General features: G+C 42.4%; 1 protein-coding gene across 1 annotated transcript in view; it reads right to left on the reverse strand.

The window, feature by feature from the left end:
- Positions 1–26633, reverse strand: part of arhgap42a (Rho GTPase activating protein 42a) — a 604917-nt gene extending 578284 nt beyond the window's left edge. Inside the window, exon 1 of the mRNA XM_085998730.1 lies at positions 26097–26633. Within this exon, the coding sequence (XP_085854856.1) occupies positions 26097–26250 (154 nt within the window). The 5' untranslated portion in view covers positions 26251–26633. The remainder of the gene's footprint in view (positions 1–26096) is intronic.
- Between the last annotated feature and the right edge of the window lie 758 nt (positions 26634–27391).

Consider the following 27391-nt stretch of genomic DNA (forward strand, 5'->3'; position numbering starts at 1 on the left):
GCACGATTTGCTGGAACACCTTGACTGGGGAGCCAAGCCCAGCTCTCCACAGCCTCTCCTGCAACTCTCCGAACTCCGATGGATCCTTGGGCAGTTGCCCGCGGTCGACGCCTGTTTTTCTGACTTCGACCTCCAAAAGCTTCTTCTCAGGGAAAGATCCCCGTGAGGTGATGCAGTACTGCAGGTGAGTTCGAACCTGCTCGTCGCCACTGTAGTGTCCACGCCTTAATAATACAGGGACTGCAGGAGAACAATAAAACAGGTATTTACTGAACAGAGGGTAACTTAAGACTGACGTACAGAAGCCTGCTATGGCTTTATATACAGGGGTGGTCACTGCCGGTGCTGCAGTATAGAATCAGTTCTTCTCTTAAAGGCACATACACAACAAAAAGCACCAAGGATTGGCCAACCATCCTAGGATTCTCTGCCCCGTCTCTCAGCAGCCACGATACAAGCAGTAGATTTCTATTCTACGAACAGGTCATCTGCCTGCCCTTTTAGCTGGGTAAGAGGAGAATTAGGAAAGGGAGGGATGGAATCGAAAAATGTTGAAAAAGTGGAATCCAAACTGCGTTGTGATGAAACAACCAAGGCACTTCCTGAGGGGCGAGGGAAAGGTCAATCCACACTGCACTATGTATCATTTCATAGTTGACTGAAAAACCATTAATGGCAGAGATCCAAAATCAAATAATCAGCTTGCCCTCAGATATGGGCTACAACTGGGAAGAGAACAATTTACAAAATAGGGAAGGAAAGGGGGAAGCTAAATCTAATTTGTTTTGAACTCTCAAAAAAAACTATGTTCCTGTGTACCACAAGTCCAACTTAAAACATTCATCAATGTAATTTTATGTCCTTGAAAACACTAGTGTTGTTCTTTATAACATTTATAGATGCAGTTTGTAAGACTGGTGTTGTTCCATCTTCATTAAAGTTGCATTTTGTTACTGGCAGCTAGTCTAGTTAACAGTAGACTCCCACAATAGCATCAAGCAATTTGAACCACACTGATATTCTACCATTTCATTTCAACTGAAATGTTACTGTACTGCATGATTTGAACTGGCATGGTATTGGATTTTACTTCAATGCACATTACAGAGGAACAGCATATATTATACTGCAACATCCTGTCATCCCAACGGAGATTGGAGTTCAAATTCAGGCCAAAGAAAATGAATATCTACTCTCAAGGAGATCTGGTTAAGTGCCTCCTCCCCTCACTGACAGCTGTTAAGGGTCACTGGTAAGCAGAGTTCTCACAGTTTAAGCCTAAACCTCAGACATGACTCAACTGCTGAAAGCAAAATCCATCTGTAAAAACAGCTACATTTGGAACCAAAATGATGTGGTCAATGAACACCGGTTACCTCCTTTATTGGGATCTAATAAATAGCATGAAATTCAGCAGTCTTAACTGCAAGAGGCCAAGGACAAATTGGAAGAATGAAAGCATACTCTTTTAATGTTGGGTTTTCAGTCCACACTCAGCCTACATTAATAGTTAGTAACAATCCTTTCCCCAATGTATTCTTGCTAGAAATCCTCAAATTTTAATTATTAGTGCAAGCTGATAACAGGCACCCAGATCTACATTCAAGTTTAATGTAGCTGGTGATACATTTTTTGCTGTTATCTTATGGTTAGGGTCATTTTTAACTTAAAAACCCTACATCCATCTGAAACTGTGAAATACTACATTTTCTGAGTGAAAAATCAAAGAAAAAATTCAATTTTGCCACAAAAAAAATGGGGGAAAAAGCCTTTAACGTGCTTAATATTCATTTTTGCTTGTGTATAGATTTTTGAAACAAATATAAAAAGTAGATAACATATTGAAAACGTTATTGAAAGTATGCAACTAAATCTTTTCAGCTTCAACTTAAAAAAAAATTCCGAATCAAATCTCATGTGATTCACAAATCTCAATGACAGAAAAATCATTGCAAGTTTGCAAATTCATTAATTTTTGTTGGAGAAAAAAAGTAAAAAATATAAAGTCGAAAAGAATTAAAAAGAAATTATATGGGGTGAAAGGAAGTTTAGGTCAAAACAGAAGATTAAAAAATCTTGTGTGATGACAAAACAGACTTAAACAGAACAGAGCTTTATTACTTTATTTTAAAGCTTGAATCAGCACACGTGGGCTTGTTTCTAGTACAGGCTCAAATATTTTTGAAGTTACCACCACTAAGAAAATTAGCAAAGTCCTGAATAACCACCTGCCCCTATGAAAGTTATTTTTCCAATCTGGTATCTTAACAATTCCAGAAAGAAATCAAACCTTTTACAGCTGGGAAACCTTCACAGCGATGTCAACACATCACCATACAAGACAATGAACTTGAAGTAATTCCAAGCTCATTCACATTATACTACTCAGCCCTCACATTGCCCGGCTCGGCCTGCAATCTCCTACCCAGGAGGGAACTCTGTGACCCTCTGCCCTGCTCAGCGTAAGTCGTGCGCCACTCTGGTCATGTCGTGCGCACGACTTACGCTGAACGAAAAAACTTTCGGTTTTTAGAGGTTTTCGGTAGTTCGGATAAAGGATAGTCTACCTGTATTAGCTTCTTCAGCACAGCATGTGATCGGTCAGTCTCTAGCCAGGGGCTTCATTCAACCAAAGGAGGCATCCCTGATACATTGGACCAGAATTTGCAGGAAAAAAAACAGCATGCGAACACACGCCTTTATTAATGTGCAAATCAGCCAGCAACTTGTGGCAAGGAAGATACTCTGAATTGTGAATTGCCTCAAGTTGCTGGACAATTTGCACCGCTCCACGGTTATCTTTGCAAAAACAGCTTCTCGCCCTTAACCTCTCAGTGCTTTTCACAAAGTTTCTGCATTTGCACATTAATTGGCCATTAAACTTGCCACAGAAAGTTATGTCTAGTAATTAACCACATAAGTACCCTTTTAACAATGTGATAATTGTTAATGACTGTCAATCAACCTCTCTTGCCCAGAAAGTGAACAATTAAAAGTGTGGTGTCTCATTCCTTCAGGTAGTGTATTGTTGTTGGAGATTTTAAAACTGTCCAAAAATTTTTTTTTTAAACTTACTTTTCCTTTCTCTTTATTTCTCTTTCTGTACCTGATTGGACATTGAATTCATGCACTCTAATTCACCCTCCTTCTCCTGTTTATTTTTTAATCCTTTAATATCATTGGTTAAGGAGATGCACTGTCTGTCCTGTTGTTCACTGAGGTCCCAGATGCCCTATTACCCTCGTTGCGCTGTTATCAGCTCGCACTTCCAGCAACTTTGTGGGCAAAAAATATTTTGAGCTGAAGGGTGCAGGAACAAGTCTAACTACCAGGGCATGCCGTGAGATGCCCAGCTCCAGCAAATTCTGACTCCATCTTCAAGTTATACCCTTAGTACTACACGTAATCATTTTGTTACTTTTTTTTTTTAAGTTTAAAATAAAATCACAATCATAAAATAGCTACAGCAAAAACTGAGTACTAACAAAATATATAGAGAGATAGTTCTAACACACCGTTCTCATTTCTAATTCAGCAATGGATATTCCGAAAACTGCTATGTCCCAGCAAGTTCCTGCCAGAAATACGGAGATTAGCTTTTTTCTGAAAGTACAAGAATTAAATTTCAGTGAAGAAAAAATTTTCAACAAACCTTTTAACCTGACCTAATGGGCTTTTGATTAGAAATATAAAACCTACACACAAGAAAGTCTTATTTTGGTCATCGTTTCACTTTGAAATATTGCCTTCAAAAGGACATTCTGCCAAAACATTCTGCACAAAGCTGCAGGTATCTTTCAGGGCTTGTTCACTGTGTAAATAAATATTTAACATATTTCTGTTTGATTTAACAATTTTATAACTGTAAAAATCTGCATCAAAGCACTTTCTCTACAGTGCAAATATGTTCACCTCAAAAGGCACAAATTGTATAGAATCTGCAGAACTCAATATTTCCTCTCTTTGCTATTATCTTTCAAATAAACACATTTGCTTCAATTTAATGCTAGATTTAACTTCTACAATAAATTTAAATTATGTTGCAAACAACCTGGTCTTGGCCCCAAGTATGTTTAAAATCTAAGGGCTAGATTTTCAGTATAGACAGTTTTGGGGCGCTAACCTTAGCGCCCGCCCCAAAGTAGCGCCCCGTTGCCGGAAATTCAGTGGCTTCGCCCTAAGAGGTTGGTGGAGCGCTAAAAGAGGCGTTCCACTACTATCTTTAGGCGCTAAGCCGGCGGTGCAGAGCGCAGCGCCCGAGCGCAGCGCACGGCAGACACTCTGGTGCCACTGAGCTCTTAAAGGGGAAGGGTGCATGTGTTTTTGGAGCAGGACGGAGGAGGAGGGGAAGGAGGAGGCGGAGGCGGAGGCGGAGGAGGAGGAGGCCGGTAACATAAATACACCGTTCACAACAACACACTGGATCCTTCCACACAACACATGCAGACTGCCGTTTATAGTGCAGGAGGAGTGCCCTTTAATTTGCGCTCCCCAGGGTGTGTTGCGTTCCATTTTACAAACGCTCTGGACGCCAGCCGCACAATGGGGCGGTCCGACTGAAGTTTGGAATCGGGGCGGCCAAAGGGCGTTGCACGAGGATGTGACATCATTTTCTGCGCGCGCATCCGGGCGGCCGCTAAACTTTGCGCCGGCGCTAACGGCCAACTTAATTTGGGGCGGGGCGCAAACTGCGCTGCGCCCGGGCGCTACACGAATAGCGCCCAAAAATCACTTCTCTTAAGGCGCTAACTGCTGGCGCAAGCAACTGAAAATCTAGCCCTAAGAACTTTAGTAATCTACTTCAACTCTAGACCATAAAAGAACCCCATTTCTGCCACTAGCTAATCTCCTTGAAGAGAGATGCAGGGGGAGGGAGAGGAAAGAAATTAAAGCAGGGTCTGGTTGGGGTCATATTGGTTCCATAAAATACTGAATGATCACAGTAAAATTTTCAGTGAGATCCATCAGGTTTCTATGGTCCTTATTCCATGAATATTAATAAAGACGAAACTCTACTGGCACTCTTGGTGAAAGCTTACTTTCAAGCTAGCTTTTCCCAAGCTAACTGTTCCTGTATCCCTGTTACAAGCTACTTGAAACAATTCTACTATTTTGGTGTCTGAGAATGAGAGAGAGCAAGAGAGAAAATAAAAAAGAGGCAAAAGACAGCATATCCAATTCATATTACAAGGGTCGGGGAGGGAGGGGGTGTCATATGGTTACACCCTGGGTTATTCTATTGTATAATTAGATATTGGGCAGTATGGCACACTCCTGAACGCAGAACATTCAGATGGCTTGCGAGGGTGACCAGCCCCACTGTACCTGAGCGAATATCTCAGACCCAAAACTTGTAACGCCCCCAGTCTTCAACACAGGCAGCTTTGTTACTCTGCTATCACACCACCAATTACACACTCTGCACCTGACATATAATGGTTGAAAACAGGCTTGACGGGCCAAATGGCCTCCTTCTGTGCTGTAACCATTCTATGATTCTAAAAGCAAAACTAAAAAACACTATTCAATGTACCAACAATAACTGGCAGTGAGTTTAAGCCAGTAACTCAAAGTCAGACTTCTGCTGCTGACATTCATAAACTACAAGTGATTTTCTGCTTTGTATTACACTACCCGTCACCGAGTCTCACATATCTCCAGCACAGGCACAATGGGCCGAATTGCCTCCTCCTGTGCTATATCATTCTATGTGCACACACTTGTGCTATAAATGTTTTTCCATTCTAGGAGTCTATGAGCACTTCTCTACCAACAGAAACAAAAGGAAATCATCAAATCAATTTTTGATTGCTGTATGATATTGCCAAAAAAGTGAAGTTTCCTATGTGTTAAACCAGAACGATCACGGTGTCCCTGAATGAAAAATATTACCACACTAATGTCACAATGCATCAATGGGGTTGTTCTCCTTAGAGCAGAGGAGACTTGAGAGGAGATTTGATAGAGGTGTTCAAAATCATGAGGGGTCTGGACAGAGTAGATAGAGGAAAAACTGTTCCCATTGGCAGAAGGGTCGAGAACCAGAGGACACAGATTTTAGGTCATTGGCAAAAGACCCAAGGGGACATAAGAAAAAACTTTTTTTACTCAGCGAGTGGTTAGGATCTGGAATGCACTGCCTGAAAGGGTGGTGGAGGCAGACTCAATCACGGCTTTCAAAATGGAGTTGGATAAGTACCTGAAAGAAAAACACTTGCAGGGCTACAGGGAAAGGGTGGGGGAGTGGGACTAGCTAAGGTGCTCTTGCAGAGAACCGGCACGGGCTCGACAGGCCGAACGGCCTTCTTCCATGCTGTAACCATTCTATGCAACACGTTCAACAGATCAGCAACTCTGATATCCCAGATATTAAAATTCTGTAGAAACAAGACTGATAGAGGAAAATGAAAGTTCTGAACAAATCACATTATGCTTACTCACCTGTATTATCACAACTCATTTGGAAAAATAAACTATGAATAAAGCAGACATCCATTCAGCATCCTAGATTGTTTTTTCATGGTGCAGCATGGTTCATAAGTGGAAGTAGTCCTCCATTGCCTCACCCATATGGATGTTCTTCATGCCTGGGCCTATGGCAGGCAATTCAACTACAGCCAAACTGATCCTATCCTCATTTGGCATCAATATGCATACACATTCCAATGCTGCCTAGTAAATCAGGAGCAGGAGGCCTGGTTCACTTTTTCCCCTGCCTACCCAAAGGTCAACAGCAGCACCCTACTGCTGCATTGGCTGAGCTCAGTTAACTCGGCACAAACCAGAGGTCAAACCTGGACTCTTCCAAATTTGTGTCCTCTGGTTCAATACCACATCAGGCGGTACACAGAGCCACCAAGCCATTGGGGCAGCTTCAGTAATCTGTTCCGTGAAATGGTTGGATTTGTTATTCTTTACCCTACCCTCACAAAGGAAAGTTTGTAAACATTTTCTCTCCAAAGTTATCATTTTTATAACAATTTTATATTCTCGTTAAGAATAACAGTGACATTATCAGCGCTCAAGGAGTAAATTGGACAGCAACTTCCGGTGACCGCACGTGCGCAGTTAAACGCAGAAGACAGAAAGTTGCTGTCCGAGTTGCCCTGCTCCTCCACAAGCTTCGCTGCACCAGTACCTCACTGAGACACTCAGCGTTGAAATACATGAAGGGTGTGAAGTTGCGGTACTTACCCACTAGTTAGCCACTAAACAAGCCAGAAAAAGTTAGGGCTGGTGCATTCAAGTGTAAGTGAATTTTTAACGGCGTTATAAGTCTTAATGTTGGCCAAACAACCTTTCTGGCACTGAAAATTAACTTTTACAAGTGTGGAGTCTCATTCCTTCAGATTTTAATTATTGTTGGCAATTTTTTTTTTAATGAATATTTTTTTTACTTTTTCCCTTTGTCTTTTATCTCTTTTATCCCATCTTGCTTTCTGTACATGATTTTACATTGAATTAAATATTCTAACTTACACTTCCTGGTTTAGACTCTGTGCGTCTCAGTAAGGATTCTTCAATCTGATTGGTTAAGGAGACACACTGTTGCTTTCCCTGTTCATTCAGGTCCCAGATCCCCTGTAGAGGGCGTCGTGCTGTTTTGGCTCTCTAATTACTGCAAGTTCCAGTGCAAAAGCACATAAATTATGTGGACAAGTAGAAGTGTAATGAACACCTATCACTGTTCGGTCACCGCTGACTGCAAAATCCGAGTCATTATGAAATTCATAGCAATGGTGTTCCATTTCTATTCCTGTATATTACACTAAAAAAAAATCACAAAACTGGTTCTGTAAATGTTTTGAGTAATTATAGCTACAAAATATAATTTAAAAAAACATTATTGTAAGGACAGTTCAGATTCAAAGGATACCACCACAGAATCTCTTACATGCAAGCTGTCCATTTCTATGAGCAAGACTAAAAATGCATCTGAAGGAATTAAAGCATATGGGATGTTAAGTATTTCTATGCTAATTATACTGCAGTTTCTCCAAGGTTCAACTGTATGGGCATATTAAATTCAGATTAGTTTTGTCTAGCTGTGGCACGTTAGATTTTTTAAAAATACCAGTGGTTCTCCCATAATGACGCTCACAGAGGAGGAGATGCTATTTTATAATTACAGTCTTACTATCTAACACACAATGTATATAATAATAAAGTTGATTTCCTGTGACATTGCTCATGGATGAAAACAAAATTCTCTAACTTCCTGGAACTATCACTATGCTTCTTTCCCATCTAATTTTTTGTGTTGCTCCCAGCCCTTGACTTCTACCCATTTATCTTTCTCTCTCTCTGTATGGCTATCACATACTTTTCTTATCGGTGTGTCGACCAGTGACTTTTCAGATCGTTTCTGTCTCACTTTTTTTGTGTAACTCTAATGTCTCTACCAATCTTGGATAGCTTCCTTTACTGAAAGTACTAAATATACCCTTTTTATGAACAAAAAGGTGGAAAGCAGCATATTATTGGGTTGAAGATGGGGATGTGGTCGGGAGAGACCATCAATGGAATGCTGCAATATGGATGACAGAAAGAGAAGCTGGAATGAAGTACTGGGGACAGTGGCCAGACACAAGGTTGGGGTATAGAAGGGAGGGGGCTGTAGCATGGAAGAAAGTGGAGAGGAATAATCATGGACAGCATGTGGGATTACAGGATTTTGAGGATGACTTGGCTCTGTAATCACTCATGGAAGAAGGGGGCTGTGACTTGGGGGCAATGTTCCCCCTAAGGTGCGTGGCTGCACACCAGTTGGGAGGTCCCGCACAGGCCACTCACCAGCTGCTGCCACTGGAAAAGATACCACACATGCCCCTCCGCGCAAATTTAAAGGGACCCTGCACCAAAAAGAAAATTAGGGAGAACATTGCTTGGGAGTGCTCATGGAGGTATTTTCTGGGAGGAGTTAAAGTCGTTATGATTGAAAGCGGGTAGGAAACCCAGTCAACCCACCTCCACGCAAGTCTCCCAGGTGTCGGGTCTGTCAGCAGAGAACTGACCCGACACCAAGTGGCAGGGAATATAATTTATATAATTAAATGGCTTATTAAGAGCCAATTTATAGTTATTTTGCGGCTTCCTTCCAATTTTACATTCTCCCCCATGGGTTATCCGCTGCTCTGGGAACACGCCAGCTCACCCTAGCGTGATTTGAGTCTGCCTTGATGTTTCTGATAAGATGACAGCTGCAGAAGTGGTGTAAAGGATGCCATGTTGCAGATGGTCAGTTTCAGAGTGCAGAAACTTTTGGTTACTTCATTTGTAATACATATAGAGATTTCTTTAGCTGGCAAGTGTTTAGAGGCAACTGTATATCCAGTGCCACCTCATTGGGACAACCTCTCTCACCACTGACATCGCTTCTGTCATCTCACCTGCAGCTGCCATCTATTGCAGCAACATCGGTGCCCTTGGAAGAAAATCAGACCGTAGTCCTCTGAATCCTTCCACGATCAGCCCCAACACCAACATCACCATCACCATCCTTCTCCGCCATCACCTGATGCTGCACAGGACACAGGGCATCAGCCCCCAACAACATTGCTGCCTGGGAGGCCAGCGATGGCATCACCATTGCCAGATTTACTTCACTTGATGCTGTTAACCCTGGCTGCCATATGATGCGCCAGGTTGACAACATCCCACACCAGCACCATGAAGCACCCCTTTAATGTCCAAGCCATTCCATGCATACTAATCACTATAGCCGGGGGGGTGGAGGTGGAAGAGTAATGTCTGAGCAATCACTGGAACTCAGTAAGACACTTCTCAAGGTGCGCTCAGATCTGTCCAATAAGAGACAGTGTTGTCATACAGTGAAATCTATTTTTCCAACACAGAAACTTCACATGGACATTGGCTAAACCTCTCAAGTGCCTACCCTTGTGTGTTGTTAGTTGGTATGCTTGCAGTAGGATGAGGGCGAGTGTGAGGGGTGGCTAGTGAGATGGGGAAGTGATAATGTAGATAGAGAGGGTTGGGTGGAGGTGCAAGGTAAGTTGGTGTAAGTAAGGATGTGCAGGAGAAGCGTATGGAAGGCAGAGTGATGGGGGTGTGTTGAGTGGCACAGCAGGATGAAGCCGAGAGTGGCTTTGTACTAACATTTCGTGATCTATTGAGATCATTGAAAGGTTGGCGCCACTGCAGCCAGGAAGCCCCAACAACATACCTGCTTTTGCCCTCCTGTGCAATGTGCAACCAGGCTGCGTTGGTGTACTGGAAAGGTCCCTTCTGCCCCTGGAAGGAAAGAGAACCTCCCAGCATGCTGTGACTCCCTCCATAAGCATATGGAGGGAGTCATTGAAGAGCCTGGGTGCAAGCATCCACCTTTGTGCAGGGCTTATTAGTGTTTGCAGCACCTCAATGCTGTAAAACACTGACAGAACAACTGTCAAACTCAATGTGGCCGTGGTCCCTTTAAGGAAACCGGCTGATGACGAGTCATCAAATGACATCATCAAACCTGCTTCCTGTTAATTAGCCGGGAAGCCCGCAGGGCTTAATAAGGCCAATCAAGGGAAAATCCCTTTGACAGAGCAGCTGCAGTCAGGATCGTGACTGGAACTCAGAAACTAGCTCTCCCGCCACCATCCCGCCTGCGCTGAGAAATTCGCAGCCACAGAGTCGAAACCAGTGTATAAAGTAGGAAGTATAAACTAGCTTTAAATCATATACAGAAAGCAAAATAATGACTGGAAAAAACAGATGGTGTTCTGGACTTATTACATGCAGATAGCACCCTCTAGTGGTAGTTAGTGTATAGCAGTGTTAGTGTATAGCATTCGGTTATTTGACCTTGTTGCTGTTTGACCCGGAAGTAGTATTCCAGGAAGAACCTGGCAAAGTTATGAAGAAAGCTACATGAGGGATTCTCAATCCTGTTCCATCTCTTCTCATACGCTAGGCAAGACGCAATGTCCGTGAGTATCTTTGTTTAATAACATGAGAACAACCTCGTCAGTGTAGTATTTTGACAATACTTTGTCTATAAGAAGTAGTTAGTTACCGAAGTTTAGCTCCAGTGCTATTTAGTTATACAATTAGTCTATTCTATTGTCATAAACATGTTTATATCTTATGTAACATCTAATGTATAGTACTCAGTTCTATGTACAAAACATACTTTGTCTTTGTTTACAGTTTCACAAATTTGTTCAAGTAAAGCTTCAAAACAGCAAACCCGCTTCTCGAGCAATTATTTGAATGAGTGTTTAGCTGGCTGGATAACTAGGTAGGAGCACATCTAGCGAGACCAGTACAGATGGGATTAAGAGAAAGAGACAATAGAGATAGACAGAAAAGGTTTTAAATCTCCAACACTAATTAACTCCCAAAGGAATGAGACTACACTAGCAAAATTAAATTTTCAGGGCCAGAGAGTTTGTTTGGCAGTACTCATCACTAATCACGCCGTAAAAAATTCACTTACTCCTGTATGTAGCAGCCCTAACCTTTTCTGCCGTGTTTAGTGGGTAATTAAGCAAGTACCCCAACTTCACGCCATTCCATGTATTTCAATGTTGTGTCTATTGGTGAGGTTCTATTACAGCGCAGCCTGTGGAGAAGCAGACCGCAACTTCCGGATTTCCACATTTAACTGCGCATGTGCATATTCCAGAAGCTGCCATCCGATTTACTTCGTAATAATGGTGAGCGCTGACAGCCTTATCGTTATTATTAAAGATATATTGGCCTGGATTTTGCATTATGAGAAGTAAGCCAAAGGTGCCATATAGGACTGAGTATAATTGAAGTGTGAACATTGCTTGGGATGAGAGAGAGAGAGAGAAAATATATAATATAAGGTGGCCATTTCACTCATGGATCAATCTTTTGACAACAAATAATTATCACCAAAAAATATATAATTCAGTAATTCTCAAACATTGTTGGGTTAAGCACTTAACAGGGCTCAAAGTTACAGAGATAGGGACTTGCGAGGCCATAATGGGAGCCAGTTTAGATCAGCAAGGACAGGGGTAAAGGGGGAGTAGAACTTATTGCTAATAAGGATGAATACAAACAGCAGAATTTTAGATGAGCTATTCTAGAGGTTGGGGATGGTCAGCAGACAAGGAAAGTATATTCAAATAATCGAGTCTGGAGGCGAAAAAGGCATGGCTAAGAGTTTCAGCAGCAGATATGAGGCAGAGAATATTAGAGGTGGAAGAACAAGTTTTTTGTGACCGAGATAATATGGGATCAGAAGCTCAGCTCTGGGTCGAATAGGATCCCAAAGTTGCAAACTGTCTGATTTGGCATGAGACAGTGGCCAGGTACGGAGTTCATGGCAGGGACTGAAGACGATGGCTTCAATCTGTAGAAGCCGACTCCAAGCCAATGAACAATTTTGCAAAGGGGCAGCATGTAGATGAGGAAGAGGAGGGAACCAAGGAGGTGTTGGAAGAGAATGGCATGGTCGACCATATCAAAGGCAGTAGAGAGGTGGAAAAGGACGAGAACAGATAATGCAACATGATCGCAGTCACAGAGGATGCCATTTGTGACTTTAGTTAAGGTCATTTGGTGCTGTGGCAGAGGCGGAATTCTGATTGGAGAGATTCAAAAATAGAGTTACGTGAAAGATGAGCACTTATTTGTGAAGCAACAACACTTGTGAGGAAAGGGAGGTTGAGATGTGTGGTAGTTTGCAAGGACAGATGGATTTTTTTTTTTTTTTTTTTTTTTTTTGAGGACAAGGGTTTTGAAAGCTAGGGGTTAGTACCTCAGGGGAAGAGAACAATTTACAATGTCAGCTAGCATGGGGGCCAGGAAGGTAACTTGGGTGGTCAGCAGTGGGGTCAAGGGAGCACGGTCTTATGATGTGATAAGCTCATTGAGGGCATGAGAACAGATGGGAGAGAAACTACAGAAAGATGTAGGTTCAGTGCTAGCCTGCGGGAGCTTTGGCTTGATTGGCAAAAGGAAAAGGTGGGAGGTGAGGCAGCAGAGGCAGCTGAATGGATGGTCTCAATCTTATTAGCAAAAGTCCATGAGTACTTCGCACTTGATGCTGGAAGTGAGGGTGTGGAGGCGGGTGGGGGAGGGTGTGGAGGCAGGAGACAGAGCTTTAAGGGGGACACTTCATAAATGGAAAAAGAAAGCCAGGGGTTATCTTTGCTCTCCAGGTTGATCCTATAGTAGTGAGGGATTTTCACAGAGGCAAGCAAGGTTCAACAGCTGCATTGCTGGTCATCTTCCAAAATTCGATAGACTCTGGAACAGTACCCATGGATTGGCGGATAGCTAATGTTACCCCACTGTTCAAAAAAGGTGGTAGAGAGAAAACGGGGAATTACAGACCGGTAAGCCTGACATCGGTAGTGGGGAAAATGCTAGCGTCCATTATAAATGATGTAATAGCAGAGCACTTGGAAACCAGTGACCGCATCGGACAAAGTCAACATGGATTTACAAAAGGTAAATCGTGCTTGACTAATCTACTGGAATTTTTTCTGGATGTAACTGGTAAAATAGATAAGGGAGAACCAGTGGATGTGGTGTATTTGGACTTTCAAAAGGCTTTCGATAAGGTCCCACATAAGAGATTAGCATGTAAAGTTAAGGCACATGGGATTGGGGGCAAGGTATTGACTTGGATTGAGAACTGGTTGGCAGACGGCAAGCAAAGAGTTGGAATAAACGGCTCTTTTTCCGAGAGGCAGGCAGTGACTAGTGGGGTACCGCAGGGATCGGTCCTGGGACCCCAGCTATTCACAATATATATTAATGATCTGGACGAGAGAACTAGATGTAATATCTCCAAGTTTGCAGACGACACAAAGCTGGGTGGGCGTGTGTGCTGTGAGGAGGATGCCAAGAAACTCCAGTATGATTTGGACAGGTTGGGTGATTGGGCAGAAGCATGGCAGATGCAATAGAATGTGGATAAATGCGAGGTTATCCACTTTGGTGTCAAAAACAGGAAGGCAGATTATTATCTGAATGGCAATAGATTGGGAGAAGGGGAAGTGCAATGAGACCTGGGCGTCCTTGTGCACCAGTCGCTGAAGGTAAGCATGCAGGTGCAGCAGGCGGTTAAGGCGGCAAATGGTATGTTGGCCTTCGTAGCGAGAGGGTTTGAGTACAGGAACAAGGATGCCTTGCTGCAGTTGTACAGGGCCTTGGTGAGACCACACCTTGAGTATTGTGTGCAGTTTTGGTCACCTTATCTGAGGAAGGATGTTCTTGCCATGGAAGGAATGCAGCAAAGATTCACCAGGCTGATACCTGGGATGGCAGGAATGACATATGAGGAGAGATTGGGTCGATTGGGCTTGTACTCGCTGGGGTTTAGAAGAATGAGAGGGGATCTCATTGAAGCTTATAAAATTCTAACAGGACTAGACAGACTAGATGCAGGAAGGATGTTCCTGATGGTCGGGGAGTCCAGAACCAGGGGTCACAGTCTAAGGATAAGGGGTAAGCCATTTAGGACAGAGTTGAGGAGGAATTTCTTCACTCAGAGAGTGGTGAACCTGTGGAATTCTCTACCACAGAAGGCAGTACAGGCCAATTCATTAAATGTATTCAAAAAGGAATTGGATATATTTCTTAAGGCTAAAGGGATCAAGGGATATGGGGAGAAAGCAGGGACAGGGTACTGAATTTGGATGATCAGCCATGATCGCATTGAATGGCGGAGAAGGCTCGAGGGGCCGAATGGCCTACTCCTGCTCCTATCTTCTATGTTTCTATGTTTCTAACAGCGCTCGATGTAGTCCAGTCATATCCAGTGATGGATAACTAAACCAGTTGTGCACCAGATATAGTGAAGTCTGCATTCCTTGGAATTGAGGGAGTGAAGACAGGGACCAAAGCAGGAGAAAGGCTGAGATGGGAGAGAATTAAAAGTTTTTGGTGGGGACAAAGGCATCAAAGTTGGAGGTGAGAAAGTGCTTGAACAAATCGATAGCTGCAGAAGTATCATGGCATATGGAAGGCTTAAAGCTAGGCAGTTGGGAATTTGAAAGTGCCTTGGGAGCACTTGTCAGTGATTTGGGGTGGGGGGTGGGGGAGGAAGAGTTGTTTCCAGGAGCAGACACAGACAAAGTGAAACTGGAAGGCACTGGAGACGTGGGTGGTGAGGGAATCAAGAAAGTGGTCAGAGCTGGCCTCATCAGTTGAAGACCCTGGAAAGCATTTGGGGCAGGCAGGTGATCAGAGAAGCACCAAGAGCAGGCAGGGGAGAAGCCTTCAGAGAAGTCACCCTGAACCAATCGGTGTCACTCTCAATTCCCATCAATTTCCTCCTCAGCTGTATCAGGGCTATGTGGCTGCAAAATTCTTTAGTACAGTAAAGTAATGCAGGAGATGGTGGCAAAGTAGCAACATGTTCAGCTGTTGGTCAGTTTTAATAAGAATGCAGGGAATCCCAGGGTCTCCTAAAAGCTGAACGCAGGCACATTCAGAGTGTAAGCAAATCTTGAGAGTGTAAAGAGATTGATTGTGGAAGTAAGGAGAGTCTTTCTCAGAACAGTAAGCAAACACATGGCCATGCTAATAAACACGTTACATAAATAACCATTTATATATATTTATTTACATCATTTCCTTCGGACGAAGTCTAAAAGTTCACTGTTCATGTTTTGAGGCTTTTATACAAAAAAATAATTCAGCTACCTCACAAATTTCAAAATGTTTTCATCCTTGGACAGGGCTTAGAAACCATATATCTTAGCACACTCTGAATGCCTAGTCTAGGAGAGCAGGGAAGTTCTCCCAGTGTCCTGCCAATATTTATCCTGCAACCATCACTTTAAAAATTGCTGTTTGTGGGACCTAACTGTGCGTGAATTGCCTGCCATGCTTCCCTAGATTTATATCAATGACTACATTTCAAAAGAATGCCTCATCTTGCTGTCAATGGTGTTCATTAGACTCTAAAGGGAGGTATCCTTAATCTGAATTCTCGAGTCAAGATGAAGACCTGAGAAGTTTGCGGTGAATGACATGGACTGCAGCCAATCAGGAGTCACCAAGGTATTTGCGAGAGAAAACACAGCCTGCAAAGCCTAATCCAACAATTCAAGCACCAGCCAAGTATTCTAAATTAAACCTCAGCTTCCTGACGATGAAGTCAGATCACTTTGAGGAAATGTTTTCCAGGGACTTGCAAGACCAGTAAGCAATTTTATGAGCAAGATTAGCATTTTATTTAGAAATGGAAGGTTTTTTTATATAAAGGGTTTTTATATTGTAAATGTGGCTTTTACCAGTAAGTTAACAGCTGGGGGAAATATTACAGATGGTGGCTCAAAATCAACTTCACAACATTTTTGGAGCAATTTAATTCTTTCCCCCCGTCCTTCCTTTCATTGGTAGATTTTGCTGACTCCTCACACTTTAATTATTTCTTTCCCTAAATAGTTCCTTTTATCTCTACAATTTTGCCTTCAATTCGTATATTCCCCATCTCTTCAGCTGTGATTGGTTGCTGTTTCATAAGTACAGATTTTGCACCAAGAAATATGTACATACACACACAATATAGTCATTATCATGTAATTAACAAAATGTCCTCTAGATGCAACATTTTTATGTACAGAAATAACTAGATTCTATTACCGGATACTAATCTGAACAGGAAATCATTTCCCATTTTGGAATTTCAGAATAGGACACGACAGGATACAGAATGTCAGTCAAACCAGTTTAAGGCACCAGAAACTGCAGGGTGAATTCTGGTTCACCAATTGCTCAGATGACCTAAAGATATTTATCTCATGAAACCAGCCCACAACCAGACATTGCTCAACTAGAGAAATCTCAAAACCAAAATGCACATCCGTTGATACGCAAGTATTTTGGTAAACAAAAAAAAACTCAAACACAATTCAGTCCTGTCTTTGAATGCTTTTGGTTCCAAAAAACAATGTCTTCAAGAACTATGAAGCAGCCTTTTCTTCTGAATATACATATTTGCTTTCCATAAAACTTAAACTTGTAATTATAAAGTCATATGTTCTCACCAAAAGACAAACTTACCAAAACAAATTTTTATCAATTTGCTTAAAGGAGCACTTCTTGCTCGTTCTACTAAAATTTTAGTAATATAGAATTTAAAGATACTATACGAACGATTATGACATTTGGAGTATTTCCCCATACCGATTCAAACTATGCAGCTATGAAGCCCGTAAGCACTTTTTCGGCACCCTGGACAAAATGTGACGGATTGTGCTTGTACTAAAAATTATGAACCTAATAACGTAAATTGAAGACTGCCACTATTTTCTTTAAATGTTATAACTCTAGCAGTTGCCACAGTAAAAATTAGTGTGTAAAATTATGTTCAAAATAAAACTATAATTACCATAATATTAATTCAGTGCTTTTAGATCCTTTAAGTAATGAGCCAGTGAAATTAAATTTTAAAGCGTCTCTGTAAAGTTTTGTGCTCAAAGCAAAAGGATCAATTCAGGTACCCAATGTCAAATATAGCACAACCAGCTCCCTCTGTGCTGCTCCAAGTTCTCAACAGTGGGTTTCCATCCCAGCCTCAAAAAACACCCCAGTTTGATATTCCTATTTCCCACACCATCCATCCTGCAGGCTCTGAGACTGCCAATTTAGTGCTAAATTAGGAATAGTTTCATCCTACAGACCAGGGGTATCCAAGCTTTTCATTTCTGTACACATCATTGTGGACCGTGAAACTTCAGGGAACACATAAGAAGTTCACATCAATGTTCCCAAAATTTGCATATTTCTCAAGTGGCTGACACTAACAGACTTACAATTTATCTGTCAATGAGACAAAAATCACCAAAACAGCTCTTTTTAAACTTCCAGGGCCACAAAATTCAAAGAAGTCAAATTAGCAAATAAGAAATTAAAGTGCCAAAAGGACCAAGTTGCCTGGTATTCAAGGGACAAATTGCCAGGTTTAGGGGCCCCCATCTGATCCAAGAGTCACAGTTTGGATACCCCTGTTGTAGATACATACCCATTAGGAATTGGGCCAAGACTGTCCAAACTGATAGGACCCTTACAGCAGCATTAAAGGGCATTAGTTCAAGTTAGATTTAAACTCAGATTGCAGAGTTTAAAGGATAGTATGCTAACCCACTGCATCACAAGTTTGTCCTCAACTTTTCTACTTTTAGTATCCTGGAACTACTATTTTTTAAATCTTTAAGATGCATCTTAAAGATTTAAGTTAGATAATACTGCGTTATTAGTGGTAACATTCCATCACCGCATACAAAATTACATACTAATAGAGGATGTACATTAAGACTATGATGAGCTGAAATTTCAATAGGCTAAAATGTTGGAAAAATCAAAGCTGTCCTCTTCGGCTCCCACCAGCATCTTTGATACTCCTGACCTCCCCATCTGCAAACTCAGGCTAGGTCCAGAGGTCACAGAAATGTTTGGGTGAATAAGGCCCTTCAACCTATTTGATCTCGTCCTTCCAGAATATCAGCTTTATCATCATCTTCCCATTGCAGGCGTATTACTCAAGCTTCCTTTCCCAACTGTAGTTCAATTCCATATTCTTGCACCATTAAAACATTGACCGCCCCACCTCTGTCCCTAACTCTTCCCCACTGCTGTAAAAATCCTAACATGCATATTTGTTACCTCAAGGCTTAATTTCTCCAAAAATATCCTTGTTACCTTCCATCCTCCACAAACTAAAACTTACTCAGAATGTCACAGCTCACATCTTCCACTGTATTTAGTTCTGCACTCCTACCAACACTGTCCTCACTAAGCTCCATCAGCTCCTCATGCCCCAGAAAATTGATTTCAATATTCTTACCTTGTACACAAAACACTCCATGGCCTCAGCCCATCTTACCTCAGCAATCTTCTGTAGGCATCCAAGTGGACCCTGTGCTCCTCCAACATTGGCTTACTCCTCGCTGGTCTCTAACACTCCACCATCAGCAGCTCTTCATTTAAGTCACGAAAATCTGCCCTCTGGAAATCCTTCCACTATATCTCCATCTCTGCTTTTAAGGCCTTCTTAAAAACCCTCGTCTTCAACCATGTTTTCATCCACCTTTCCAAATGTTTTCATTCCCTCCTCCATCCCATAGGAACAGGAGTAGGCCATTCAGCCATTCAATAAGATTATGGCTGATCTGTATCCTAACTCCATCCACCCACCTTGGCTCCATATCCCTTAATACGGGTCATTTTTGGGTTGGCAGGTTGTAACTAGTGGTGTGATCAGTGCTTGGGCCTCCGCTATTAACAATCTATCTATCTATCTATATTAATAACTTGCTGATGACACAAAGCGAGGTGAGAAAGTAAGCTATGAGAAGGATGCAAAGAGGCTGCAAAAGGATATAGACAGGTTAAGTGAGTGGGCAAGAAGGAGGCAGATGTATAATGTGGGGAAATGTGAAATTATCCACTTTGGTAGGAAGAATAGAAAAGCAGAATTTTTTTTTTTTTAATAAAGGTAAGTAGACTAGTAAATGTTGGTATTCAGAGGGATGTGGGTGTCCTTGTACATGAATCACAAAGTTAACATGCAGGTACAGCAAACAATTAGGAAAGAAAATGGTATACTAGCTTTTACTGCAAGGGGATTGGAGTAGAAGAGTAAGGAAGTCTTGCTGCAATTATATCGGGCTTTGATGAACCACACCGGGAGTACTGTGCACAGTTTTGGTCTCCTTACCCAAGGAAGGATATACTTGCCTTGGAGGAAGTGCAACAAAGGTTCACCAGATTGATTCCTGGGATGAGAGAGTTGTCCTACGAGGAGAGATTGAGTAGAATGGGCTAATATTCTCTGGAGTTCAGAAGAATGAGAGGTGATCTCATTGAAACGTATAAAATTCTTACAGGGCTTGACAGGGTAGATGTTTCCCCTGGCTGGAGAGTCTAGAACTAGAGGGTCATAGTCTCAGGATAAGGCATTTAGGACTGAGATGAGGAGAAATGTCTTCACTCAAAGGGTTGTAAATCTTTAGAATTTTTTGCCCCGGAGACCTGTGGATGCTCAGTTGTTGAGTATATTCAAGACTGAGATTGATAGATTTTTGGACACCAAGGGAACCTAGGGATATGAGGATAGGGCGAGACAGTGGAGTTGAGGTAGAAGATCAGCCATGATCTTATTGAATGGTGGAGCAGGATCAAGGGGCCCTATGGCCTACTCCTGCTCCTTGTTCTTATGTTCTATTCTTATGTCCTTGGCTCGCAATAATCGATCAACCTCGAATTTAAATTTATTAATTGAACTAGCATCTACTGTTTTTTGTGGGAGAGAATTCCACACTTCTACCACCCTTTGTATGCAGAAGTGTTTCCTAGCTTCTCTCCTGAATGGCCTGACTCTGATTTTAAGGTGATGTCCCCTTGTCCCAAGACTCCGCCCCCCCCGACCGACTCCACCCCCCCTGACTCCACCACCCCCCCCCCCCCGACTCCACCACCAACCCCCCCCCCCCCCCCCGACTCCTCAATTTCTTTCACAATCCTAAAAACCTCAATCAAATCACCTCTTAACATTCTATATTCCAGGGAATACAAGCCTAGTTTATGTAATCACTCGTCATAAATTAACCCTTGGAGCCCTGGTGACATTCTGGTGAACCTGTGCTGCACTCCTCCCAAGGCCAATATATCCTTTCTAATGTGCGGAGCCCAGAACCTTACAAAGTACTCCAGATGTAATCTAACCAGGGCTTTGTATAATGTAGCAAAACTTTCTCCCCTTTATATTCTAGCCCTGTAGATATAAAGGCTAACACTCCATTCGACTTTTTGCTTATTTTTTGTACCCGACTACTACATTTTAGTGATCTATGTACATGGCCCCCTAAATCTCTTTGGACCTCCACTATTCCTAGTTTTTCATTATTTCAAAAATACTTGGATTTATCCTTTTTTGGTCCAAAATGGATAAAATCACACTTACCTGCGTTGAAATCGGTCAGCCACAGTTTTGCCCACTCACTTAATCTATCAATGCCTCTTTGTAATTTTATGCTCCCATCTACAATACTTACTATGCTACCTATCTTTGTCAGCAGCAAACTTGGATATATGGTTCTCTATTAAGTTATCTAAATCATTAATAAATACAGTGAATAGTTGAGGCACCAGCACAGATTCTTGTGGGACACCACGAGCCACTTCCTTCCAATTAGAGTACATAACAATTATCCTTACTCTCTGTCTTCTACCATCAACTTTTATTCTCTGCCAAATAAAGAGCTTCAAGACGTCAATCTGTATATGAAGTGTGTTATGAAAACATAATTAGTAGTTTAGCAGTTGTTTGTTGTAGTATCAATGGTGCCACAACTTGTATGTCATTATGTCTGATGTTCTGACAGTAATTCCAAACAAATTTGTAAAATTATGCATAAAGGGGGAAGGGTGATCCGCCAGCTTGTGAAAGAAATATCAAATCACTGGGTTTAGAACAGACAGTTGTAATTTGACATAAAAGATGTGATGTTTTACATAAATGGTTAATGGACTAAAAAAATTGCCCAATAACTTCACAGGGTTGTATTTAACATTTCATTTATTTTAGAGAAGTGCTTCAAGTCAGAGTGGGATCCACATCCTTTGTACTACAGAACAAATTCCAAGGCACCTGCCACAAACAATTGCACATTCAAAAGTTTATGCAGTTTGAAAATTGCACTTTGTAACTTGAATTCTGCATTTATCTTTTCCCTATAGTCAAGGAGATCCATACAACCCAATGGCTGGAAAATCATACCACTAGATAGAATAATACCAGCTGGAACAAACTCTAGCCATTTGCATCACTGCTCTCGTGCACCCTGCAACAACAACAACAAATTGCATTTATATTGCGCCTTTAACATAGAGGCACAAGAGTGAGTCATTTCTTCAGGGACGTCTAGGCACTTCTAAAGGCAGCAGTCCAATCTCCTACATAACATCAAAATCTGAGTATAGTCACTGTGCAGAAAATGCAACACATTTTTAGAACGGTTATTCATTTATGATCCTTAAAGAGTTTATAATGCAACATGCACAGGTATCAGTCCTGGCCTCTGATTCAGAAGGTCATGGGTTCAAGCCTCACTCTAGATACTTGAACATTTAACCCAGGCTGACACTTCAGTGCAGTACTCAGAGAATGCTGCACTGCGGATGGTGCTGTCTTTTAAATGAGACATTAAACCAAGGCTCCCTCTGCCCTCTCAAATGGATGTAAAAGATCCTTTGGTACTATTCAAGCTGGGGAATTCCCAGTGTCCTGGACAATATTTATTCCCTCAACCAACACCTAAAACAGATTATCTGCTCATTTATCTCATTGATGTTTGTGGGTCTATGCTGTGCGCAAATTGGCTGCTGCGTTTCCCTACGCTGCAAAAGTACTTCATAGGCTGTGAAGCAATTTGCATGTCCTGCAGTCGTGAACGACACAAAGAAAATACAAGTTTCTTCTTTCACACTAGTATATATTTTAACAGAGGCAGAGAAGTGTTTCCTTAAAACTTGTGGTGATATAATTATTACGTAGAATTACATAGAATTTTCTAGCACAAAAACAGCCCATTCGGCCCAACAGGTCCCTATGCTGGTGAGGCTCCACACGAGCCTCCTCCTACTTTACTTCAACTCACCCCATCAACATATTCTTCTTTTCCATTCTCCAAGTTTTTCCGTCTCATCTATTCTGACATTGCCACCTTCCATACCAGTGCTTATGATATCTTCATTTTTCCTAAACTGAGGATACCCCTCCACCGTGGTTGACAGGGCCTTCAACAGTGTCCGTCCCATTTCCTGCACTTCTGGGCTCACCCCTTCCCCTCCCTCCCAAAACCACAATAGGGTTCCCCTTGTCACATTCTACCCCACCAGCCTCCACATTCAACAGATCATCCTCCACCATTTCCACCACCTCCAACGTGATGCCACCAACAAACAAATCTTCCCTTCCCTTTCAGCATTCCGAAGGAAGCGTTCCCTCCGCAACACCCTGGTCCTGGTCCACTCTTCAACCACCCCCAACACCTCCTCCCTTTCACACAGCACCTTCTTGTGCAAGCGCAGGAGATGCAACACCTGCCCTTTTACCTCCTTCCTTCTCACCGTCCAGGGCCAAAAACACTTCTTCCATTGAAACAGCGATTTACTTGTACTTCTTTCAATTTAGTAAGCTGTATTCACTTCTCATGATGCGGTCTCTTCTACATTTGGGAGCCTAAACACACATTGGATGATTGCTTTGTGGAACACCTCCACTCAGTCCGCGAGCGTGACCCTGAGCTTCCAGTCGCTTGTCATTTTATTTCTCCGCCCCACTCCTCTGACCGCCCTGTCCTTGGCCTTCTACACTGTTCTACTGAAGCTCAAGGAACAGCACCTCATCTTTTGATTAGGCACTTTACACCATTCCAGACTCAACACGGAGTTCAACAATTTCAGATCAAAAACACTACCCTATTTTCTCCCCAGACAGCAGCTGTTGGTAATCATTCTCCTATTGCTTGCAATTTAGTATACTGTATTCGCTGCTCACGATGTGGTCTCCTCTACATTGGGGAGACCAAACGCAGATTGGGTGGGTGACTGCTTTGCGGAACACCTCCATTCAGTCCGTAAGGGGGACTCTGAGCTTCCGGTCGCCTGTCACTTTAATTCACCACCCCATTCCCACTCAGACCTCACCATCCTCGGCCTCTTGCATTGTTCCACGGAAGCTCAGTGTAAGCTCGAGGAACAGCACCTCATCTTTCGATTATGCACTCTACAGCACTCTGGACTCAACATAGAGTTCAACAATTTCAGATCATAACCTCGGCCCCTATCACATATATATTTTCTTTTTTTAATCCACATTTTTTGTTTTTTTCTTCCCTCCCTTCAGCTGTCCTTCATTCTGCCAGCGCAATTCACACCCCATCTAGAGCCATCCTTTGTTCCTTAACCTGTCCCATTTCCACCTCACCTTGAATAGCTCTTAATGTCTCTTAATCTCTCCTGCTTTCTATCCCATCACTGACCTTCCCTTTTGTTCTTTCATCCTCCCCCTTTTCCCAGCCCCCAAACTTGCTTTCTATTTCCTGCTTTTTTTCCAGTTCTGACAAAAGGTCATCGACCTGAAACGTTAACTCTGTTTCTCTCTCCACCGATGCTGCCTGACCTGCTGAGTTTTTCCCCAGCGTTTCCTGTTGTTATTTCGGATTTCCAGCATCTGCAGTATTTTGCTATCGCCATTTACACCTCCTCTAGACCCATCTTTTGTTTCTTTACTTGTCCCATTACCACCCACTTTTGCCTTGCACCATCATCCCTTTTATCATTTAATCTCTCCTGCCTTCCACCCCAACACAGTCCTTCCCTTTTGTTGTTTCCTCCCCTCCACCCTTTCCCTGCCTATGTACTTGCTTAAAAACTGTTACATCTCCAACTTTTTCCAGTTCTGATGAACGTTAATTCTGTTTCTCTCCACAGATGCTGCCTGACCTGCATTTTCTGTTTTTATCCCTTTCCCCTCATGTACTTATCTAGCATCCCCTTAAATGCATCTATGCTAATCGCTTCAACCACTCCATGCGGTAGCAAGTTCCACATTCTCACCACTTTGAGTAAAGAAGTTTCTCCCGAATTCCTTATTGGATTTATTAGTGACGGTCTTAAATTTATAGCCCCCAGTTTTTGACTCCCCCACAAGTGGAAAAATCCTCTACATCTGCCCTATCAAACCCCTTCATAATTTTAAAGATCTCTATTAGGTCACACCTCAGTCTTCTCTTTTCTAGAGAAAAGAGCCCCTGCCTGTTCAGTCTTTCCTGATATTTATAACCTCCAAGGTCTGGTATCATCCTTGTAAATCTTTTTTGAACCTTCGCCAGTGCCTCTATATCCTTTTTGTAATATGGAGACCAGAACTGTGCACCGTATTCTAAGTGTGGCCTAACCAAGGTTCTGTATAAGTTTAACATAACTCCTCTGCTTTGGAATTAGATTCCAGAAATGAGCCCCAGTGATTTGTTTGCACTGGTTATGGCTTTCTTAGCCTGTGTTGCTACTTTTAATTATTTGTGAATCTGCACCCCTATCTTTGCGCCTCTACCCCAGCTAGCCTCTGATTTTCCAAGAAGTAGGTGGCCTCCTTATTCCTTCTACCATCATGCACCACCTCACACTTAACTATATTGAAATTCATTTGTCATTTACAAACCAATTCTGCAAGTTTATTAATGTCCTCTTACATTTTGTCGCAGTCTTCCTCAGTGTTAACTATACCCACCATTTTGGCGTCATCCACAAACTTTGATATTGTACTTTCGATTCACGAGCCTTTATGTAAATGGTGAAAAACAGCACTGATCCTTGTAGAACAACACATCCACAATCTGCCAGTCTGAGTAACTGTCTTGAACCCCTACACTCTCTCTTGAACCCCTACTCTCTCTTTCAGACAGCTGGTTAACAATTCTGCTACTTATGCCCTGAATCCACCTTAATCACAAGTGTATTATATGGTGCCTTATGAAAGTCCATCCACTGCATTACTTCTTCAATGAATTCAAGAAGATTGGTCAAGTATGGCCTTCCCTTTTAAAATCCATTCTGACTATTCTTTATTATCTTTTTTGGTTTCTTTATTATTTTCTATTACCTCTTGAGTAAAGATTTCATTATCTTTCCTAAAACTGATGTTAAGCTAACTGGTCTATAGGTCTCTGGATTTGTTCTATCTCCCCTTTGAATATAGGAATAACATGAACTGTCGGCCAGGTATATAGTGCCTCTGCTATCTCTTCCTTAGTTTATTTCAGTATGCAATCCATCCGGACTTTAGTTTTATCCTTTCCAAGTTTGTCTAGTTTATCAATTATCTCCCTATTATTAACAGTAACTTCGGGTTGTTGCCCTTTCTAATTATTCATATAAAAAGTAAATTTTGCCATATAATCTTTCGTGATTTTATTATAAATAGACCAGCAAAGTTTGTTATTTTATTCCTAGAAAACATTAACTGCTCAAGCCTCGAAAGCGTCAACAAACTTAGTTTCTACAGATGTGTTGGCCATAGCCACAAGGGGTGCTCTTTCCCGTTCATTCAAACTTTTCCCATAATCTCGAAAGTTTTTTTTAAATCCACTTACTTTTCAGCGCGTTAATCAGCATGATGCCGTCTTTAATGAGCTCCTTGATGAACTTGTTGGTGCGCTCGAGCTCGATCTCGTGTGCTTTGAGCCGATCCCTGAAGTCTGGGCTATCCAGGGAGCAGTCAGTGAACTCCAGAGTCGGGAGCCCCATCGCGGCTCGCGCTCGCTCCTCGAGACCGGGACCGAACCCGGCTCCTGCCGCTCAGCTCGAGCCGCTCCCGGGAAACCTTCCCACTGCAGCAGCTCGGCTCGGCGCTGCGCTGCGCTCACACGGCTCCCAGCACCTGGCGCACACGGAGCCAAACCTGTCTTTTTCCTTTTGTCCTTCTCTTGCGGCCAGGACTTAATGCGAGTACTCACGGTTCAGCAACCACTCTTTTTGGGGCCTGAGTTTTTGTTTAAAACGGCAAGGAAGCAAAGAGCCGACTCTGTGTTACAACCGTCATGTTGCTAGTCTGCTTCTTTCAGTGCTATGGCTTAGCCCTGGTGTCCGCGCCACTCCTGGTGCCGCCCCTGAACCCAACACTTCCGCCTCGTCTACTGCACCAAATTTGCCACTTTGCACTCTTGCAGGGGGATTATTTTGTGGGATTAATATTTTACACTTTGAGTTTTGCGTACTGGATGCTTGATCATTTTTAAGGAACTACAAATTTCCGCGTGCAGGTTGCGTTCATCTGCTTTTGTTGATATTCTTGAACGGACTTTGCTAACGAGACTAGATCTGTGTTAGGACTTTGGTTTTCGAATGCAGAGTCTGATCGCAGTACCTTTTTATAAATTTTAAAATTTATTACTTTAAAAGAAAATTCAAAATTAATGTAGTTTTACCGTTTGACGCTTCACCTATGTGTATGTGTATATCTATATACACCAATATATTTAAGTACCCAGCTTGGAGATCTATATGTATTTTATTTTGCCTAAGGTTTGGGATCTCTTGTTAAAGCATCTGCAGTCATATTTGCTATTCTGATTAGGGCGCTGTGTAGGAATATTTTGGCTCTGTTCCCCATTCAATGTTTCAAAAACACACTCATCGATCGCCAAAGGCGTTACACACGGAGTCTCCCTCTTCCATTATTTGAAGGGGCTGCACTTCAGTCCCACGCTCCTGATCTTTGGTCACCCAGTGCAGAGGGGAGCGGGCAGGTCGGGGGACCTCCTCGCAGGACTGCGCCTGGGCCTGGCCAAAGTGGCCAACAACTGGTCCAGGCAGTGGGCGATCAAGGGGGTCATTCGGCCTGACTGCCTGCCTCTCCGCAGCCACTTTTGGGCCCGGGTGGTCCTGG

The sequence above is a fragment of the Somniosus microcephalus genome, chromosome 10, assembly GCF_052327205.1.
Source record: "Somniosus microcephalus isolate GS21.2 chromosome 10, FLI_Smic_1.0, whole genome shotgun sequence".
Taxonomy (NCBI): Eukaryota; Metazoa; Chordata; class Chondrichthyes; order Squaliformes; family Somniosidae; genus Somniosus; species Somniosus microcephalus.